We start from the raw sequence: 21,725 nt of genomic DNA, 5'->3' as shown, positions 1-21,725 counted from the left end.
CTTCTGAAGTTGATTTCCAGTTTTATTCCACTGTAGTCTGAGAGAGTGCTTGATATAATTTAAATTTTCTTAAATTTATTGAGGCTTGTTTTGTGGTCTATCATATGGTCTATCTTGAAGAAAGTTCTATGCACTGTTGAATTGAATGTATATTATGCAATTGTTGGGTAGAATGGTCTGTAAGTATCTGTTAAGTCCATTTCTTTCAGGGTATAGTTTAAATACATTGTTTCTTTGTTGACTTTCTGTCTTGATGGCCTGTCTAGTGCTGTAAGTGGAGTATTGAAGTCCTACTATTATTGTGTTGCTGTCTATCTCATATCTTAGATCTATTAGTAATTGTTTTATAAATTTGGGAGCTCCAGTGTTAGCTGTATATATATATTTAGGATTGTGATATTTTCCTGTTGGACAAGATCTGTTTTCATTATATAATGTCCCTCTTGGTCTTTTTTTAACTGCTGTTGCTTTAAAATTTGTTTTGTCTGTCATAAGAATAGCTAATCCTGCTCACTTTTGGTGTCCATTTGCATGGAATGTTTTTTCCACCCCTTTTCCTTAAGTTTATGTGAGTTCTTATGTGTTATGTAAGTCTCTTGAAGGCAGCAGATAGTTGGTTGGTTAATTCTTATCCATTCTGTAATTCTGTATCTTTTAGGTGGAGCATATAGGCCATTTACATTCAATGTTAGTATTGAGATGTGAAGTACCATTCCATTTACTGTGATTTTGTTACCTATATATCTAGATTTTTTTTTATTGTACTTTCGTTTCATAGGTCCTGTGAGATTTATGCTTTAAAGAGGTTCTGTTTTGGTGTGTTTCCAGGATTTGTTTCCAGATTTAGAGCTCCTTTTAGCTGTTCTTGTAGTGCTGGCTTGGTAGTGGCAAATTCTCTCAGCATTTGTTTGTCTGAAAAAGACTGAAAAAGATCACACACACACATACACACACACACACGCTTCCATATTTCTCCAATAACGACTGTATGTTCTCTATCCATATTAAGCAAAATAAACTTTTCTGAAGTGTGACCCAATGGACACAGGTTCCTGTCTTCAATGAGTTTGGTGCTTTATTACCATGCAAAGCTGTGTTGTCTCAGGTTTGTTCATCTTCCAGCCTCTACATCTTTCCCAGAGGCCTATAGAAGCATTAAAAATGAGGTCAATTACTCTGCCTTAAAGCACAGAGCCACCTGGCACTGGGTGGCCACCCTCTGGCCACCCTGAAATCTAGCCCCCAGGGTTCTGAGATACCCCACTGACCAAATAATGCTATTAGTAGGGCATCTCCATACTGTCACCTGTAGGAGGAGGGGAGAGCTATACGGGGGGCTTCTCAGAAAAGCCTCACCAGTGGGTTGCTATGGGGTTAGTTATGCAGGTTGTGAGGATTGGGAAATAATGGTAGGTTCATGTTTACTTTCATCTAATTATTCACAATTTCATTGGCTTTGATCCTAATCCTTTTCAACCTTCATCGTTCTAGAGTCTTTTAAAGAGTGATTTTTAAAACCATTTTTTATCCATGGGTAGCCTCCCCTCCCTGACTCCATCATTTCAGTTATCCTTATCTGTCTATACCTTGCTCCCAAGTGTTCACCTGCTGGTTTAGGCCAGCTGCCAAGGTGTCATGCTCTGGCAATTGCTTGAGATAACAGTTTCCAAATGTTTACTACCTTCAGCTTTGTCTCCTCTCTCTCGAGCTTCAAGAGTTGACTCCTAACTAAAGTTTTCTAAGAATTTTAAAATCAGTCCATGCCCATCCTACCTGAAGTCCTCATAATTTTAAAATTTAAAAAATCACATCCCCTTTTAACCTTTGGTTTTGCATTTTGAAGGCATGTAACATGTAATATCAGTCTTGCATACAGTAAGCAATAAATTCACATTTTGGATTATTGATTTCGATAATGGTTCTGAATAACAAAATATATTCCTTCATGTTAACTTCCATTTATAATATTATCAAATGCATCTGTGGTATGAGGAACTGGCTGTAGATATACCTGTGACATTTAAGGCAAAAGATAAAATTCTCGAGAAGATTATTCTTCCATGTATAACGCATGGAAAGTATACTGACGCTATTGGCAGTTCAGACAGTAACATTGGATCACCTGAGTCAGAGAACTCTTCCCCTGGTATATCAGTACTGTGACATTGGGCAAGTTATCATATCTCTCCAAACTTCAGCTTCATCATCTGTAAAAATGAGGACAATAATAACATACATCTCGTGTGATTTTTTTGAGGATTAAGTGAGATAATCTCTACAGCACTGGCCCATAGAAAGAGCTTAATCCATGTAAAGCTATTATTATTGTGCTACTGGTCCTTCAAGTAAATAATTCGGACATTGACTACGTCAGTGTTTTTCAAGTGTAAACAGAAGGTCATCTCTATTAGCATCAACTTATGTATGTTTAGGCCAGGCACAGTGGCTCATGTCTGTAATCCCAGCACTTTGGGAGGCCGAGGCAGGTGGATCACCTGAGGTCGGAAGTTCGAGACCAGCCTGGCCAACATGGTGATACCCCGTCTCTACTAAAAACACAAAAATTAGCCAGGCATGCACCTGTAATCCCAGTTACTGGAGAGGCTGAGGCAGGAAAATTGCTTCAACCCACGAGGTGGGGGTTGCAGTGAGCCGAGATTGGGCCACTGTACTCCAGCCTGGGTGACCAAGTGAGACTCCATCACACACATACATACATACGTGTGCGCGCACACGCACACACACACCCCAAACAAACAAAAAACCAAAAAGTATCAACTTAGGTACATTTAGAACATGCAGATGCCTGGGTCCACTCCAGATTTACTGAATTGCTCTTTCTCACGCGGAGGTATAAGCACCCGGGTTTTACCAGATGCCACGGTATATGTTGATGAAACATGCTGCTGATGGATGTGTGGCCTGGGGCTACAGGGCTCCTGAGCTGTTCTGTGTCAGCTGCAGCAGCTAGAGACTGAGTGAGCAGTGTCCACCCACTTGGGAATGCACTCGGTGACCCATTGGCCCAAATTTCTAGCAAGTTCTTAATGACAGTTTTAAGGTGGAGTTACACATCGTGATGCACAGGAGCTGTGCTCGCTCGCCCTTGACCCACATGCCTCTATGAATCCTTTTCTGCATTAGATTTAGGGAAAAACTAGGAGCGTGCGAGGAAAGAGTAAGTCCTAAGGAGGTAGAAAAATGCTCTCTGTTTAAGCTGCAAGAGAATTGATTCAGGCGCCAGAGGACTGACATGGCGAATAAAAAAAGAATGACATCTAGAAAAGGGGTATGTTGGTGCCAACCACTGGACATCTTTGGATTCTCTGCTGTCTATATCTTGGGAACACCTGCTGGGGGTGAGGTGGTGGGTGGACAGTATGAAGGGTCTTTGGTCTGTGTGAATAGATACTTGTTGACAAGAGGCTAGTTTCAAGCCATTAAAAATCTAGTTTTACTGGCATCTCAGAAAGGCAGCAATTGTTCTATTTCCCTGGCACGATTATCCCATGAGGCAGGCTGCAACTTGTCCTATTTGCCCAAGCCTTGGTTGAGTCCCCAGGGAGGACGGTCAGATGGTGACATTTCCAAAGCATATTTGTCTCCAGATAGGAAGAAACCCACTGAAGTGGCAGTGAGTCAGCTTCTTCCTGAGTCCCCAAAGTATAGAACCTATAGTCTGAGAGCTCTTGTGCCGGGCATCTCTGTGTCCTATGGACAATCCGGCCCTTTTGGCAAGGTCTGACTCAATTGGTTTTGGGATACACCTCTGTGTATTTGAGGAAGTTGGCATTTAATGGTGCCCCGGGTTGCTGAATGGTCTTTGACAAATGGTGACTCAAACTTCTCAGCCCTGGAGGGGAAGGAACAGGGCTTTGCTATCTTTCCGACCCAAGCTTGGGTGCCTACTGGCTGGGTGACACTGGACAGGTGAACTAACTTCTCTGAACCTCAGACTCCTCATTTTGCTGTCAGTGTTGTGAAGATTAAATTAGATAATGAGTGAGAGTACTCATAGATAATTCTGGCACATAGGACGTGCTCAGAAAATGGTACCTGTGGCCAGTGCTGAAGGTACCAGTATTGCTGCCATTGTTCTGGAACTTGAGGCATGGCAAAGGCTCTTCAGACTTCACTTCAGGGATTAAGTCCTGTGCCTTAATGCCCTCAGCAAACAAGATTCAACAGTCTAGTCCAGCATAGGTAGATTAATAACTCCTCTTTACCTTGAAAGACAGCTGGGCTTCTTCAAATAGATTAATCAGAGGAAGTAAATGCTAAAATTCAAGTGTAAACAACATAGTCAATCCTATAAATCAATGTGTAAGCATGAGTGATGTATTTTTAAGAAGCTAAAGCCAAAAGTTCAGAAATAGAAAATAATGACTTCTCAACTTTGGGCTGCATTAACTATATGGCATCTGTCAAGAAAAAGAAGATGATCTATTTGCTCAGAAAGCAACTCAAAGCATTGCTTTGGAAAGGAAAAAGAATGATCTACAGGCTAACATAGCTGTAGGCAGCATGTGCTTTTTGGTTATCCTAATACTTCATTGACTAATGTTAGATAAGAGAAACTAATGGTTCATAAATGTATTTTCCTGATATTGCTGTAAGAGGTGCCCCTCATCTGGAGGTGAGGCAGGGTTTTCCTTTTCCACCATCCTAGCTGTGCCTACCCTCCATGCCATGGAAGTCAAGGTATCCCACTGTGTTTTAAATGAATATATATATATATGGAGTCTTGCTCTGTCGTCCAGCCTGGAGTGAAGTGGCGCAATCTCGGCTCACTGCAACCTCCGCCACCCGGGTTCAAGTGATTCTCCTGTTTCAGACTCCTGAGTAGCTGGGATTACAGGAGTGCACCACCACACCTGGCTAATTTTTTTTTTTTTTTTGTATTTTTAGTAGAGACAGGATTTCTCCATGTTGGCTAGGCTGGTCTCGAACTCCTGATCTCAGGTGACCCTCTCTCTTTAGCCTCCCAAAGTGTTGGGATTACAGGTGTGAGCCACTGCGCCTGGCTCAAATAAAAATAATTTTGAATTCACGAATCCATAAGATTAAACCATTTGAGAGTAATTAGCAATTTCCAGAATTAATGGATAATGTTCAAATCAATTAAAAAAAATCCAACAGTTAGTAATACAAAATTATTTATTAGTAAAAAAAGAAGGAGAGAGCATTTGTTCATTACACAAACAGGTAAAACAATTGAAAGTTTCCTATAAAAATTTAAACTATGAGCATACAAAGTAGGAGTGGCACGATGACCGGGTTTGAGGACTTAATATGAATGCCTAGCATCAGAAAATTGGAAATAGTGACATGTAAACTGTGCTTCGGATATTGTGTTACCAAGTTGCATATTTTGCACTGTCATCTAGACGTGGTAGAAAAATAGATATACCCGTGCCATGTTCTGAATTACTGTAATTTCTATTAACTATAGCAGATGTCACAGTTTGTTTCCCTCTTATAGAAATCACTGGTGGCGGCTGCTGAGGGGGCAAAGTCCACACAGTTTGTGCTCGGGTAGAAGTACTCTGCCGCCTGGAGAGCATCCAAGTCCTCTGCCTCACACGATGCGCAGTAGCAGAGGGAGGCGGTGGCCGAGGAGAAGCAGCTGTACTGGGCATGTGAGGGCAACTGGTGGTAGGAATGGTCTTCTGGGGGGTAGCCACAGGTTCTGGTGTCCAGAGAAGCAGGGGAATTGTAATTCTCTGGAGCATATGAATGCAGCTGAGCTGGTGAGTAACTGTAGTCTAAGGAGCCAGAGAGAGTGGAGGAATTTGAAGGTGATCCCGGGATCTAGAGAAATGACAACCAAGAAACAAAAAGCTTAATAACTTAGACAGGATCAAAAGAACTGAACAGTGTGGGTTTACCAATGCAGAGTGAGAAAATGAGGGGTAAAAAACCAAACCAAAGCAAACAACACCCAAACCAAGTCTGCAGAAGTAATTTTATTTGCTGACTACACGATTTCATGACACCACAATCTATAGTTACCTATTTCTTTCCCAACAATAAATTGCCTTGCTTCACTGGCTTCCTTTGTTATAATCCTACTTTAGAGGGTGCTCTGTTCTGAAACCACAAAATCCCACTGTGCTTCAAGTCACCTGCACATCAAATCCTGCTGTAGGCCACAGTCTAAGCTGCAGGTGGCACCCTGGATGTTTCTCCTTACCCTCACCATGGAGAATCAGGTGATCATGCAAAGGCATAACTTGGATCCTCAAGGATCTTAGAGTATCCCTGGGACACGCCAAGATGAGTCACTACCTGTCCCGCCACTAAAGTCTTGTTCCCTGGAATGAGAGCTACTACTGTCTGTTTTCTCTTAAGCAAGTCTGCAATTGCTACTGAGAAAACCTAACTTGGAGGCTGGGAAGGAACTGGCTCACTGGGGCCCCATATTTGCCCCATGACAATGCGCATATTCTACAGAGTTAATTTCCTATCCCCTCTGAAATTTAGTCTGATGCCCACACAGACTTTTGACAACCCAAAAGCAAAAAGTATTTACGTTCCTTAAAAAAGAAAACCTTATAACTTAAGGTTTACAAAAAAACCCTGTGAGTCTCTAAAAGACAACTAAAATAACTAGTTTCCACTAATAGAAACCTTACTTCATTTTGCAGGATAACACATTTTCAAACATTTGAGATCCACCAAGAACAACCAATTTAATTTTTTTCAAAGATTACGGCTTCATTTTTACTAGCCATCTCAGACCCAAATGAGTTATTGTGCTTATAGCAGACTAAAACAATCAGTTAGTAGAGCCAGTTCAACGACAAAACAAAGCAAAACCTCCCCCTAACGAAATGAAGTTTGGTACCATATATACACAGCCTTAATTCCATTTCCAAGAACTCAAAATTCCATCAAAAAATCTAAGAGCCATTGTTTAAACCACTGACTTCCAATTAGTAGGTGTCTTGACTTCACAGTTTAAAAAACATTAAATGAATATTGCCAGGAACCTCTTTTTATTGCTACACACCAACTTACTTGGTGGCCTAAAAATCTAAATCTTGGGAAATCTGAATTATCTGTGTATCCAAAGGTTTATGCCCTGCAGTGTGTGGCTACTTCTATACATTGACTTTTAAATTCTTCTCTGCCTGTTTCCTTGGATGATTTCCTTGCTGATAGTTTTTGTATGATTTCCCAAGAGGCGGTGCAAACTCATAAAGCACTATTACCCCATAGTTAGCAACAATCAGGTATATAAAAAACTGAGATAAATTACCAGGCTCTGGTTAAAGCAGAAAGGGGTGGCCTGGAAGCTGTCTGGGAAATGGTGCGGAGCACTTTGTGTGGAATTGAGCAAAGGCTCCGGGTGCATCTCTGTCTGAAGGTAGGAATCAAAGATCTGGTCAAGGCAGCTTGAGTTTTCTTCACATGAAACACAACTGGAAAATTCTCCCCGTTGAAAATAAGTGGGCGTGGAAGAAATTGGTTCAGGTTCAAAATATAGTCCTAGAAGAGAAAGGAAAAAGACAGGTTTTTGCATAAAAATTGCAAAACACAGATTTGAATGGAGATCTATACTCTGAATATTTACTATGTCTAGGGGGAAAAGGGCTTAACGAGGCCAGAAAAGTAAACAGGAATGCAATTTTGACTTTTTAGTTGTCCTAGCTAATTCAAGCTCTAGGGAAATCAATGTGGTTAATAATGTGGAAATTGGTTGTAAAAGTGGTTAGGGCAAAAATAAAAGGATGGTGACCCAATCTGTGTCCAAGTGTCACAGTCAAATAATTGCTCAAGCTTCCCCTTTCTTGGACTATAAAACCGTGGACATCCAGCCCCTACCGGCAGTTCATGTAAACCTCTCAGAAGTAACTGACAGAGTTGTTGAGGCTTTGAGAAAACTTTTGATGCTATGGGAAATAATTCTCTTGACTTAGGGTGATTGCTTTTCTGAACTTTTCACTCTTACTCAGTAACTTAAGTTTGGAGGAGAGAATTTTGAGAAGTGATTTAAATGATAATGCAAATGATAATCATGGAAACCAGGAGCATAGAGTACCAATTAGCACTACTGGCTTGAAATTACAAAAAGCAAAAATGTTTTCTCAGTGGACACGCTAACATCATAATGTGATCAAAGTAAGTTGTTAAATGTCAAACAAGAATAATCAGCAAACATTACTCCTTTTCCATTTTATTATTAATAGGCCCAATTTGTGATAATTATCTGTAAATGCTGGAAGAAGAGAGGATTAGAGTGTTCTCATCAAAGGGACTAAAGGACACTGGGTTCTTCTTGAGGTCTCAAGTTCTTTAGAGTGAAGCTACAGTGACACATTTAGTGGGGAGCGGCCATAGGCAGAGGTTTCCTTGAATACGACCTCCTTAAACTCTTAGCTGTTGAGTAGCAGAGGTAGGAGTGTTTATGTAATTGAGTTATTCTTATTGGGCTGAGAAAACCTACACTTGTTTGAACTGCTTTCTGGGAAGAGAGAAGGGGAGGGAAGCCCCTGTCGGCTGGAAACTAAAGGAACAGAGCAAAGGCATTATTTGAGTGCCTCGGGATGTTCTGTATGCCATCTAACAGTGCACTAAAAAAAGATAAGTTCCTGAGAACAATTCTGATTTTGCAGTTCAGTTTAGTTACTTGGCGATGAGGAACTGGAATAAATGTGAAGAACAAACTCTTGGGACAATATAGCAGAGAGTAGAGAGTTCAGAAATGAAGACAACATTTGCGCTTGTTTTCTTGCTGGGCTTGCATGTGGAGTGACTGTGGCCTTTTTCACCTTCTGATTGGTTGGATTCCAATTAAATAGTGGTGCCTATCTTAACCCCTGAATCAAGCACTGAAAGACTTTCGAGATGGACTTTTGAAAGAGTGTTTGAGGGAACTGTAATGCTGGCTGTACTGACCTGCAGAAGATGGTGCAACTGGATCTGAAAGGTGGACACTGCTGCCTCCGGACCGCTGTCAAAGCAAGAATATCACCGTGAAGCAGGCTGAAAGAAAAGTTCTAAAGGGTAAGCTAAGACATTTTGATGAGAACTATGTTTCTGCTATAAGGTAAGCCAGATTCCTCCTTCTCAGAAAAAGTTGCCTTTTTAAATACAACCAATGTTATGTTTTATTTAGATTCAGTATTTATGTTTGCTTGTTTGGGGAGTTTTTCCCTGATATCAGATTCTTCAACTTAAATTTTAAAAATGATTAATTTTGACTAAAAAATTAATGGAAATAATTTTATGTGGCAAAAACGTAACAGTTTGAGAAAATGCAGCAAAAGGCTTCCTATTAAACTATTTGATTTAAAATTAATAAGGACTAACATTTATTTAACCCCAACTGTCTACGGCTTAGTCAATTATTTTTCTCAACATTTTTGTATATCATCTGGCTACTTAGCCTTAGGGATTCGTTTCCCCAAAGAACACAATTCCTAATTTTAATCCTGAGTAGCTAAAAATATTCACATGTTCTTGTATACACGAAATATTAAAATAGAAAATATTTTCTTAAAGCTATAGTTGGTGAGTTGGAACCTACTTACATTCTAGTTAATGGTCAGGAATTATTCCAGTACTTTGTATGTTTTGTGCTATTTTCTATAAAACTTGCTATTATTTAAACTACTGTATTTAAATACTTGAAAGTTTATGAGACTGCTCTTTTTAACTATGTAAAGTAAAGCAGCCTGCATTTTTCAGTTGAATTGATAATTATACTGAGTAATTTAGGTTTTTTTTTTTTTTTTTTTTTTAAATTTCAGGTGGTGGCTTTAAAGTTTAAAGGGACCTGCGTTGCTCTGTGATTCTGTGCTGGGAAGCCGAGCTCACCACACCTCTTTTGGGTTACAGGGGATACTCACTCCCATACCGTGAGCCACAGGGAGAGCTGTGCAGGCAGCCACTGCTGAAACAGGAGGCAGCATTAATTTTGAAAATGATCTGTGCTGTAATGTCATGAACCAGGAAGCTGGAATCCTTTACCAGCTCTTTATGCAAATATTTGGCTGCAGCTTGAGCTGAAGGACTTGGAAGGAGTGTGTATTAAAAAAATCTGCCTCATTGTAGAGCTTTCCTTAACCCCATTTCTCCCCCGATTGGCCTGTTTGTCTGCCTCCTCCCCATGTTATCTCCCTGAGGTGTGTTTACAATATCCTACTTGATATTATCTTTCGAGTCATGGGTTCGCTTTCTACTTTGCTCCAAGAATACAAAGAAAGGCAACTCTGTCTTAGATTTCAAACAGCACAAAAATTCACAATCTACAATGTATAAAAACACATCAAGACTGTTTAAAAAATTAAGGATTTAAAAAAAGAAAGGTAAATGATATCTTTTGATAATGACTAACTCAAGTTTCCTTTTACCCCGAAGGCAAGTGTGTGTGTGTCTGTGTGTGTGTGCACATGCACATGTTTGCAAATTGATCTGGCTGAAATAAGTTTTTTAAAATCAAGTGTTCCAATCCGGCATACACACAGTTTCTTCTGGCACTGCTTGAAGAATATTTGAGTTCTTTACTGAATATCTGTCTCAACCTATAACTTCCATTCATGATTGCCTTCTTAAAATTTCAAATTGTGGATACTACTCTGACTTTATAAAAAATTAAGATAGATTTCTTGCTGCTTTGTAGTATTTGATATAATTAACTCTTTCCTTGGCTTAAAGTTCCCCAGAGGCATCCTTCAACAAATGAACAAACTGGGGATCATCTCTGTTATACCAGAAAGGCCTACACTAAGGAGCAGGCACACATCATCCCCTGGTATCTGCTACCCTTGCCTACTAAGTGCGCTCTCACAGCTTCCTTAGAATCCCAGATCCTTCCGATGGCTTCCAGTGAGGGATGTTACATCTGGCTGTTGTAATTAAATTATATGCGTGTTACTCCTACTTGCTTGCGAGGCCCTGGGCTGATGCAGTCTTCTGGGAAGCAAAGGAGAGCAGGCTTTACTCTGCTGTTCCTATAAGACACTGGTTCAGAAGTCCTGCTTTATTTCTCAGGAGGGAATTCAGAAAAATTTAAATAAGAAACCGGTCAGATACACAAGTGAAATGTCTTACCCTTGCTTTAGCTCCTGTAGTGAGCTAAGAAGGGAACAGTGGCCAGACCCATCTGTAAGGGCCCAGCAGCAAGTGCCACACTCACAAGGGGCTCCCCAGGTGCAGCTGAGCAGAACTCTACCAAGTAGCAAAGCTCCTTAAGGAAACGTTACATTTTAGAGCAGAACTCTACCAAGGACCAAAGCTCCTTAGGGAAACATTACATTTTATTATGAATGTCTTGATGACGTTTTTCTCCAGAAGCATTTTCCAGTTCCCTTGTACCTGGTTTTATTAATTAACCATCTCTGAACTGAAGGGGTTGAGGCTGTCAGACTCCTGCTTAGTATGGTCAGATCTGCAGAATGATGAATTTAGAGAGTAAAGAGCCAACGGAAGGGTTTTTATATTACACTAAGAATAAGGCCTTAGTCCTACTTTTAGCGTCGCCACGAGCAACTTCAAGGTTTTGAATTTTACCTGTAATCGAAGGACGGATCTCTGATCTACTTACCTCTGCTGGCTGTTATAAAAACTAAATGAAATAGTGGCTGTGCCAAAGTGCTTTAAAAGAAGAACCACTGTGAAGTCCTCTAGAAACATAAGGGAGTGTTAATGTGTTACCTGAAATTCTGCACATGGAGGTCCTAGCTTTTCCAGCTGCATGTGCTGTATATGCCAAATTGCAGCTGGCTCACATCTGAACTCTAAACTCTGAGCAAAGGGTATGAATGAACATTACCAAAGAGCTGGCTTTCAATCCTTGGTTGGAATTTTATTTTAGTTGCTTTCCCCAAATAATATTATTATTTCTCAAATAATGACCACTAACATTTATTGAGCACTCACTATGTGGAAAGCATTCTTCTAACGGCTTTGTATGCAATAACTCGATTAACCCTCACAAAATCCTATCATCCCCAATTTGAAGACGAATAAACAGAGGCAAGAGAGACTGGGTAATTTGCTTGAGGATACACACCATGGAGGAGCTGAGACCTGAGCCCAGTCCATCTGGTTCTGGAAACTGTGTTTACCTCCCCTACATCATTTGCCCCCTCCCATTTCATGAAGTTCAACTGTCAAAGGCCTATTTCATGAAGTCATGCATTGCACATGAACAGTATCAGGCACAAAAACTGTTGTGGGGCCGATACCAATGAGCTGGAGAAGGACCAATCCTAACAGGCAATACGAGCCCCAGCTGTCAGATCCTACTACATTCACACCCAAACCAACCCCCAAGCAATTGTATGATGGAGGCTTTTTAGGGATGAGCTGCCCTCTCTTGGGCAATAATCTCACCTAGTTTATTTGGTTCTGCTGCTGCCCTGAGTGCCTTTGGCAGTAAGGATACACCAAAGGATGGTGTATAAAGTGTCAGTTCATAACTGAGCAGTCATTGCTCAGTTCAATTTTGTAATAACCTGGAACTGCTTAAGGTGTTGATACATTTTAAGGAAGTGGTCCTGTACTCCAGCTGTCTTTTCTGCAGAGACAGGGCCCTTTTCTGCTAGATACTTTGGGTGACTGATGATTTACAGATAAATAATCTCAGAGGGTGAGTTCCAGAACAATGAGGAGGGAAGGGAGGATGTTCTACACAGTTGCTATCCTGGAAGGGGCCCCTAAAATGAGGTGAATTTCTGGGAGAGATTTTCTATGGGTCTGCAAGGGCTGTACATTCCCATACACTGTCTTCCTAACAAAACGATGTCTACTTACCTGCTGGCCGCTCCTCCCCCTGCAGAGGACCAACACACTTTTTATACTTTACTTTCATTCATGGGGGATGGATGGGCTCCCCCAAATCCTGAGACCCACGACATGCCCCAGCTGTCCTCTGTAGCTTTCCGATTGGGATGCATCTGGCTACAGAAGTCATAGGAACAGCAGAGAAAGGCCAGGTCTGGGGATGGTGAGTGCGTGGGGCCTTGGGTGGCCTCCACACCTTGCAGACACAGGGTTGAAAGAGGCCTGGCATGGGCTGCCCAGTGAGGGAAGGGCTTATGCTTACGGTTCCCCCGGAGGCCGCCTGGTGTGCCCGTCTTTGCTGCAGCAGCTCCTTCACTGTGATCTTCACTCGGACACCTTGATACACCTTCGGTTTTTCTGGAGAAAGGCAACTGAGTCAGTGGTCGAGTCCAAGGTCTGGGTGCCAGGGTGCAGAGTGGGGGACCCTTTTATAGGCAATAGCACCCAAAGTCAAGTTTCTAAGTTCGGAGAACACACACAAAAAATGTCAAAGGACGGTAAAAACCCAAACATCTCAGACTCGAAAGAATGAAGAGTGGCTGAACAGGTTTCAGGGCCCCAGTGGGAACAGAACCCATGGAAATTTGTGAGGCCACCCACCCCTGGCTAGGCCTCAGTCCTAGGCCAATAGCATACAGGTTTTTCTGCTCTGGAATGTGGAGACCTGTGCAGTGGAGCCCACCACTCTGGCTAGGCCGGGGGAACCTAGGCTTTCAGACCCAGCCCGCTGAGAGAGTGTATTATGGACCTGGGGAGGGGCCAGGCCTGGGGCAGGGGGCTTCCTCCGATTATGGCGTTTGATGTAGCTCTCCCCACTGTGCTGTTCCCACTAGCGTGGAAGTCCCGAGTCCCCTCCTTCTCCACCTGGCCAGGTATGGCTTCTGTAGAGTCTCCGACCTCTGTGTGCCCTTGGTCTGGAAGCCAGCCCTGGAGCAAGCGGTGAGGGTTGGCCAGCCCAGTCCTGGGCCGGCGAGTGACTTGCCAGACTGACCCTAGTAAAGGGGCCAGGCCCGAGGAACTCCCTCCCTCTCTCCCTTCTGTCTTTTCCTTCTGCGCGCTCTCCCTCTCCCCTTTTCTCCGCCTTTTTCGCGCTCCATCTTGCCCTCCTCCCTCCTTCGCCCCCGCTCGTGCTCTCCCCTTCTTCCCTTCTCTCCCCACCCCCTCCCTTTCTGGGGCAGGCGTTTCTCCGAGGCGCATTGAGGCTCCGGGGCGAGTCCGCGCAGCGCGAGCTGGGAAAAGCCGTCCGGGGCTCCCGATGACCCTGCACTCGGCCGGGAGGCCACCCTTCGCTAGGGGCCGCCCCCGGGCTGGCGGGGCCCGGTCGGACTGCCCCAGCTTGCGGGAGCTGGCGGGCGCGCGCCAGAGGGGTTCGCTGGGAGGGACCCCTGCGCGCCGGGTGCAGGGGCAGCCTCGGCCCCGGGTCCCGAAGAGCCGCAGTGAGTAGGTTGGGGACCAGCTGTTTGGCCAAGCCGGCCGGGCGAGCTTTCAAGGTGGAGGTGGCCGCAGGAGTCCTGGGTGGCTCCGGCCCTGACCACGACCCTGCAGTGAGCGTCCAGGAATCCGCGGGGAGGAGCTGGGTGCGGCGGCCGAGGGTGGTCGCGCGTTCAGCCTGGGCGCCTGGCGATAGTGCCAGGATGCCAGCGCCTCGCCTGGTCACTGCGGGGACCGCAGCTGGACAGCAGGGTTCCCCCTCAAGCCGGATTCCAGGAGCCAGGGTCTCCCTAGGAAAGGGGATTGCACTCTTCCTAGCCCGGACCCAGGGAATCCCGTGCCCAGCCCGCAGGGCCCAAGCGCCGCGCTCTCTCCGCGCTCCAGCCTACCGCAGCCCCACCACCCTGTTCCTCGATCGGCTCCGGACTCCGCGGGCGGGCGTCCCTCGGGTCCGCGCAGGGACCGCCACTGCTAGGCTCATTGCAGCCGGCGCGCTCTATCCCGGTCCCAGGTTCACTGTGAGCCTCTAGCTCCCCCAGTCGCCGCTTCTGGGCGCGCAGGGTCCGCGCCGCGATGTCCCAGGACACAACAGTGGATACGTGGTAGGGCGGGCGGGGGCCTGGGGTACGCGGACGTCCGGAGCGGCCAACTCGGCCTCTGGGCCTCTGCCCTCCGGGACAGGCGCTGAGTGGGAGCAGCCACAGCGTGGCCCGCGCCCTCTCCGGATCCCCGGCCTTTACTCGCATGCCTTGACTTTGTGCCTCTGTGTTCTATGTAGGAAAAGCTGTGGAAACACACCCGGATTGAAATGCCCCTGGCCCGCCTGACCCTACCCCAGGAGAAGCAGCCGAGTTACCCGACATCGTGGTCAGCAGGAGCTGGGTCGGTGGCTGGATGCTGCAGCTGCAGGGACTCAGCGCCTGGGAGGGCTCCTGGGCAGGGAGAGAAGCAGAGATGCAACATTTTTAAAGTTTCACAAAGCATCCGGCTGCACCCAGGTCCCTGGAGCAGGAGACAAACAGAATTAATGTTTTATACCTTCGGGTATAGGTTTGAGTTTTTCCCCCCTCATGCCAAGTATTTAAAACCTCTAGAAACCCATGATTTGACAATCAATGATTGCGCGATACTTTCAATTTGAATATTCAAAGGCTTAACAAAATGGACTATCTTCTGCAGAAATCCTGCACACAGGCACCCCACAGAGAGTCCAGAGAAACAGGGAGTGAGACCCCTTTGGGTCCTGGCCCTTCCTTTTATTACATTTTGAGCATTTTGTCCTCCTTCCCACAGATAGAGCAGATGTCCTCAAAGATGCTCTGTATTTCAGCCTTCAGGGCAGCTAGGGAGCCATGAGTGACTTAGGCTGCCCTGGCCATGAAAACCAGAGCCAGACTGGCTGACCAGACTGATTCCCGCATCCCCCATCTGTGTTTTGAGGGAAAATCCCAGGTTTTGGGGAGTGAACATGGCAGCTAGTGGGTGTGGCACAGCAAGAGGTCACTCTGGGCCCAGGTGGGAGGCCAGCAGCCTAGCAGAGGCCTTCGCTCTGCATCTCCTATTTTTCTGACTCCTCCTGGCTACCAGGGGGCTTCCCTACCCCTTTCATCCTGCTCTTTCTGGGCCCGACACTCTGGGGTTTCAGCTCGGAATGACTGCCCATTAAGACCCTTTGCTCCTCCGCACAGAGCTGGGGATGCCAGGAGCCTCGTCCTCTGGAGACTTTGTGACTCTGGGTTTCACTACTGCACTGTGAAGTGCCCTCTTTGCTTTTTCTCCCTCTAGAGCCACCCCTGCTTTTTTGCTGTGGGAGCACATGTTAGGAAACAGTGACAGGTTTGGCTCCTGCTCATTTTAACTGGAAGGATGTGAACTTGGGTTCAAGCCTTCTTCCCTTCGTGTGAGAAGGGGGAGGGACTTGGAATCAAGCTTCCCCTTGGTCCAGGCCTAAGCCCCTCACTAATGACTTGGGATTCTACTGGGTCACCTTCTGTGAGTACTTACTGTGCCTCTTCCATGTGATTTGGAAGGTGAGGAGACAGGAATGGTCCACAGAGGGAGAGGGTGCCAGGCCAAGTCCTCTCATAGCCACCCACCCCCTCCACAGAAGGGGACAGCAAGAGAAGACAGAGAGGCACGGTGGGATTCCCTTTGCAAATAACCAAGATATTTACAGGATTCCAGACCAGGCCATGGTTTTTAGGCCTCTGCTCTTTGTTCTCTGAGTTCTCAGAAATGCAAAAAGTGTAGTTTAGCCCCAAATGCCTCTAGAAAAAGATTGGGGTGCCCCCAAAAGTGTCAAGTACAGAGGGAAGCACACAGAGCTTAGGGAAAAGACACCTGAGAATGATGAGACTGATAGGAATTGCTTGGCAGCTGAAGCCACATCTCTAGGGGAGAGGAGCAGGCCTGGGAACACCTGAGGTGGCACCTGGCAGTAGAGGGCAGGATGGATGTATTGAAATCTGACAACTTCCGGAGCTTCTTTCTACAAATGCCCCTGAGCCTGTGTCCTTGGTTTCCCTGATGGACCAGTCCTGAGGAGGGGAAGGACAGTGGGAATGGAGATAGCACCTCCCCTCCCTGCATACCTTCTTCCCCACTGTGCCTGGGCATCACCCCCTCTGAAGGAACAGTGAACCAAGCAGCTTGGAATCTAGGGATGGTCTCTTGTCCTCATAGCTTCTTCCATTACTTCTTTTCTTTGCTGCTCTCCTCCTTTTTGTTATACTCTTATTTTTTGGTTTGCTTTTAAAAACCTTCTCTTTTTTTGTTGTTGCATTATTGTTTATTTCTTTCCGTATTTCTTTGTCTCTCTTCCTGTCGCTACTTTCTTCCATTTCTTGTCTGCCCTACTGGTTTACTCCCTGGCTTCACGTGTGTCTGTGTTCCTCTGTGCTGGGCTGTCCTCCCAAGGCTTTCAGGCTTCATCTCCTTCCTAACCTCTCCTCTCATGTGGAGATGGACAGGGATGTCAGGAGCATTGAGTGCTCTTGGCAACACCATTGAAGATGATGCTGACGATCGGCTACCCTGTAGAGAAGGCAGGCCAGGCTGGGTATGAGGGGAGCTCCTTGGAAGTCAGGAGATCTGTAGGGACAGCAAGGATCTCTTTGTCCCAACCTCCAGCAGCCTGTCTGGGTGCTTCTGTGTTGACCTTGTTTCTGGGATGGCCATCTCAGTGCTGTTGCGGGCTAGCAATTTCGGAAAACTGGATTTGTCTAGGCCTGAGCCCTGTTTGAGAAAGAAGCTTCCCTCTGGTTTGTAGCCCGACATTAATGAGTTTTGGTTCCTGTTGTTTCTATAATTACAAAACTCCAGCACAGGTATTTAAGAGCCAAAGGCCATGCTTGTGGAAGTAAGGGAGAATCTTTCTAAATGGATCCTGAGAATCCTCCTTACAGATCTGAGTGGATGATCAGGCCCAGAGCAACCCTGAGACCCCAGATTCCCACAGCATTGGCTGTTCTTCATAGGAGACTTCACAGGAGACCCATTATTGTTTACTGGACATTAGGTGCTATATTGTATAGCATTTGCATTCCACAGGTGAGGACAGGCTCAGAGGAATAAGTGGCATGCCAAGATCATTGAACATATCAGTAGCAGAATTAGGATTCAGACTTTGATAGGCTTAACTCCAAAGCCCTGGCTTTTTTTTTTTTTTTGAGACAGAATCTCACTCTGTCACCAGGCTGGAGTGCAGTGGCATGATCTCAGCTCACTGCAACCTCTGCCTCCCGGGTTCAAGTGATTCCCCTGCCTCAGCCTCCTGAGTAGCTGGGACTACAGGCGTGTGCCACCACGCCGAGCTAATTTTTGTATTTTTAGTAGAGAGGAGGTTTCACCATGTTGGCCAGGATGGTCTCGATCTCTTGACCTCGTGATCTGCCTGCCTCGGTCTCCCAAAGTACTGGGATTATAGGCGTGAGCCACCACGCCCGGCCTTTGCTCTTAACTATTGATGTTGTCTTCCTGATCTTTCCTACCAGAAGCTTTTAAACTTTTTGGACTTTAACCTACAATAAGAAATCCATTTTACACGTTCATGTGTATCTATAACAACATTTGTATTTCTAAAACAAACTTTTCACGAAACAATGTATACCTATGTATGTGAGGCAGTCTGATATTTTCTATTCTAGTCCACCTTTTCCATTTCATCCTATTTATGGAAAATATATGTTGGCTGGGAGTCACTAAGTTAATTTAATGACCCACTAATAGGCTGCGAATGGCATTGGAAAAATACCTGCTTGTAAGATATGCGAACACACGTTTCAAGGTTGTTTGTGCATGTGGAAATATTTTGGGGTGCTATCTGTTTTACCATCAGTTTGTACGAGGAGACTAAGACAGTGTAGCTTGCTGACTTGAGAATGTTCTGTAAGGACTGGAAACTCTAGAACCTTGAAGAAACGCCTGACTAGAAGTGAGGGTAAGCTGTTAATTACACTGATTACAGTTTGTGCCTCTTAGACTGAGAACTCTTCCCTCTTGCTGGGGGCATTGCTACCCCTAGGATGTTTGCCCTGAAGTTCTGGTAGTCTCTTTGGGGTTTTAATAAATGACTGAAGTAATTGTTGTGGGGTTTCAACAGGCATTCATAGGCACCCTCGCTTGGCAATATAACATAAGGTTTTGATGTTTGGGTGTTGGAAGGGATCTTTGAAGTGCTGAGAGGGACTCAGAGTCTTTTTCCAAAATCTCTGCTTGTGTCTGTCCAGCCTCTGGCTCCATTGCTTGGCTGAGATCCTGGCCCATAGTAGAATCTGTGTAGAGGAAATGAGAGCTCACTATTTGTGAGGCAGCCTGTTCCACTATTGGACTGCTTTACATGTAGTGGTCCGTGATTACGCTATAATCCAATCGTATATTAATTGGGCACCAACTATGTCCTAGGCATAGTATCAAGTACCAGGAGTACAAAAATAAGTAAGCCTTGATTTCTGCTATCAATTATTCTTTTCTCCTACTTCTGTACTGCTGCTTTTCTATTGTGAGTTTGTTTAGTTCATTAATTGGTTCATTCATTCATTCATTCATTCAACAACCATAAACTGATGAGCTACTCTGACCAGGTCCAGTACTAAGCCTGAAGAAGTTATGCCCATCCCATCTCCACCCCAAGCCTTCTCTTTTTGAGACTCCTCATTCAGTTTCTCTAGCTCTTCACATATCACTGTTTTTCAGATCTCTGACCATCCTTGCCTTTGACCTCAGAAATCCTGTATTTGACCTCGACCTTCTTATACCCAGTTGGCACCCAAAGTGATGGGAATAGATTAGATTTCTTTTCAAAGTTTTAAACTGAATATTTTGACTGAGAAATTTTGGCAGTCTTTTGTATGCAAATGACACTGCAGAGCATTGTTACCCCCACAATGTAGGAGATTTTATTCAACTTAGGCACATGCATATTAAAAGACTTTCAGTATAAGGAAAAGGGATAGTTTATTCCCTCCAAATTTGACTACAGCTCAAAATTGTCTTTATTAATGCAAAGTTCTTTTGTCGCCTTGACTTTAGGACCCTGTTATCGAACTTTGTGGGAAATACCAAGTTCCAGAAGATTGAATACATGCAGGAAACAAATGCTTTTTGGGCCCTAGAGTGAACATTTGGTCCATATATGACAATGACCAGAAAGACTATTAGGTGAAGGTTTTTTAATGATTTGTGCTACATTAGTCTCTTCCCATAAGACATATTCAAAGTTTTAACTTTTCCTTAAGAGGCTTCCATGGGGAGCAAGCATTTGATAATTCATCCTTTAACTAAGAAAAACACCATCACACACTGCTTGAAGAATTCCTCTTCTATTACTTAAAATGTTTTTACTGTGTAACATTTAAGGCATACAAAAACATATAAAGAATACCATGATGAAAGTCTATGACTATATTATCAAGCTTAAGAAATAAAACAGTTGAGTCATCTTTCATTTATGACTAAATTAACTTATTAAAACCATTAAAACTTTTGGATTACTACTCTTAAGATATTTTCTTAGGGAGAAGTTTAGCAGGGACATCTATCAATTTTCCTAATCCAAAAGAGCTAATTCCTAGATATTGTATGTTTGGTCTACATTTTTTTCCTCTTGGAACTTCTAACATTTTTTACTGTTCTTCTTTTTTTAAATTGTACTAACAAAGACATTGCATATTGCAAATCCACATATATAATTTATCAGAGGTTATAATTAGAGGATATTTCTTTTTTTTTTTTTTTCTTTTTTGAGACAGGGTCTCACTCTGTCTCCCAGGCTGGAGTGCAGTGGTGCAATGATGGTTCACTGCAGCCTTGACCTCCTGGGCTTGAGCAAACCTCCTGCCTTGGCCTCCCAAAGTGCTGGGATTACAGGCATCGTGAACTGCCACACCTTGTCAGAGGATACTTCCGTATCAAAAATCAAATATAATATAATGTCATCATTTGCAAATAACTATAGAAGATTTTAATGTTTATTTAGCTTGACCTTTGAGGATTCTAGTTCCTGATTTATTTATCATACTTGTTTTAATCACACCAGGGATAATGATCAAACATTGAATAACTTTTATTTATAAGATTTCTTAGCAACAGATCATAGTACATGTATATAGTAAATGAATATATCAACATTTTTTCTGCGCTATTTCAAAGTTTCGGTAATTTTACTTCATAAAGAAATCTAAAAATACTAAACCAGTCATCTTAAATATATTGCCACTGAAGCCCAATATCCACCTACTGTCTGAATTTGGAGAGAGTATGTCTAATGTTAGATGCTAAACATTGTGAGAATCCTCTCAGACACTGGTTTCAGATAGCTGTCACCCACAGAACTAAGGGCTAGAAAGTTATTCATCTTTATGGTATAATTTTAGTTCAATCTAAAAAAAATTTACTGAGCGTCTACAATGTTCTAGGCCCTGAGCCAGGTGCTGGGACAGAGGTGAGCCATTCATTAGTCCTCCCCATGAGTCTCTTTAGCTGGAGAACCACTCTTTGTCTAGAGTATGTGATTTTGCACTTAACCTCTCTAGAGTCTATGGTGTGTGAGATGAACAGTGTAACATTGTTTTGCATAGAGAGGATACTGTAGACAGAACCCAATGATGGAGCCTTAAGTAAAGAGTATAATTTGGGTGTGGTTGGTAGAATCACTATAATGTAATGTGACTTAAACCTCAGACATCAATCGTTATTTTGGTACTTTAAATATAACTGATGTTTTATTCCTATGACTATACTATTTAGATATTTAAATATTGAAAAACTGATCACAAAGATACTATAATACTTTTACACATGTGTATACATATGTATATATGTATGTCAATGTATATTTTACTATTGGCATTAGTAATTATTTTCCCTTTGTGCAGTTTCTTTTAGAGTACTTCTGTCTTTTCCCCCTACCCCAATAGTACCGTGATATTGTATTATTAACCGAGCTATAGCAAGTCATAATGATCACTTGAAATCATTTATTAAATAAATGAGGTAAAGATGTA

At 43.7% G+C, this 21,725-nt stretch overlaps 1 protein-coding gene and 2 long non-coding RNA genes across 11 annotated transcripts in view; 2 read left to right on the top strand and 1 right to left on the bottom strand.

Moving 5' to 3' along the window:
* The window catches only part of LOC144334456 (uncharacterized), a 27,036-nt gene extending 16,978 nt beyond the window's left edge, over positions 1-10,058 (top strand). Inside the window, exons 1-3 of one of the 3 annotated variants that reach the window (XR_013404280.1) lie at positions 7,259-7,369; positions 8,833-9,009; positions 9,756-10,058. This is a non-coding gene — a long non-coding RNA (uncharacterized LOC144334456). Of the gene's footprint in view, positions 1-7,258; positions 7,370-8,804; positions 9,010-9,755 lie in introns of those variants that run through there. The other 2 variants (XR_013404279.1, XR_013404281.1) reach the window with 2 other exon arrangements.
* On the bottom strand, positions 5,143-15,182 carry POU2AF3 (POU class 2 homeobox associating factor 3). 6 transcript variants are annotated; one of them, XR_013404278.1, is made up of 6 exons: positions 13,541-14,386; positions 13,055-13,149; positions 10,781-10,920; positions 8,902-8,956; positions 7,262-7,491; positions 5,143-5,811 (listed from the first exon to the last, which is right to left on the bottom strand). XR_013404278.1 is itself a non-coding variant. In XM_077964263.1 (6 exons), exons 1-6 carry the CDS (start codon positions 13,987-13,989, stop codon positions 5,443-5,445), a joined length of 1,230 nt encoding a protein of 409 aa, XP_077820389.1. In that variant the 5' UTR covers positions 13,990-14,386; the 3' UTR covers positions 5,143-5,442. The 6 variants fall into 6 exon arrangements, 4 of the variants coding, with proteins under 4 accessions (XP_077820389.1, XP_077820390.1, XP_014971123.3 ...); XR_003722743.2 differs by having other exon boundaries at positions 10,796-10,920; XM_077964263.1 differs by having other exon boundaries at positions 10,889-10,920.
* On the top strand, positions 14,092-21,725 carry LOC144334457 (uncharacterized). 2 transcript variants are annotated; one of them, XR_013404282.1, is made up of 2 exons: positions 14,092-14,228; positions 15,002-21,725. It is a non-coding gene; the product is annotated as an uncharacterized LOC144334457 (long non-coding RNA). The 2 variants fall into 2 exon arrangements; XR_013404283.1 differs by having other exon boundaries at positions 14,095-14,232.

This window comes from Macaca mulatta, chromosome 14, assembly GCF_049350105.2.
Source record: "Macaca mulatta isolate MMU2019108-1 chromosome 14, T2T-MMU8v2.0, whole genome shotgun sequence".
In the NCBI taxonomy this organism is placed as follows: domain Eukaryota; kingdom Metazoa; phylum Chordata; class Mammalia; order Primates; family Cercopithecidae; genus Macaca; species Macaca mulatta.
This window is presented reverse-complemented; position numbering and strand designations above follow the sequence as displayed.

Coding starts and splice junctions, on each gene's coding strand:
- POU2AF3 (XM_077964263.1), bottom strand. CDS start 13,989: ATGCGCCTCGGAGAAACGCCTGCCCCAGAAAGGGAGGGGGTGGGGAGA. Junction 13,150..13,540: donor CAGGCCTGGCCCCTCCCCAG/GTCCATAATACA, acceptor GCCTTTCTCCAG/AAAAACCGAAGGTGTATCAA. Junction 5,812..7,261: donor TCTGCTTTAACCAGAGCCTG/GTAATTTATCTC, acceptor TCATTTCTCTAG/ATCCCGGGATCACCTTCAAA.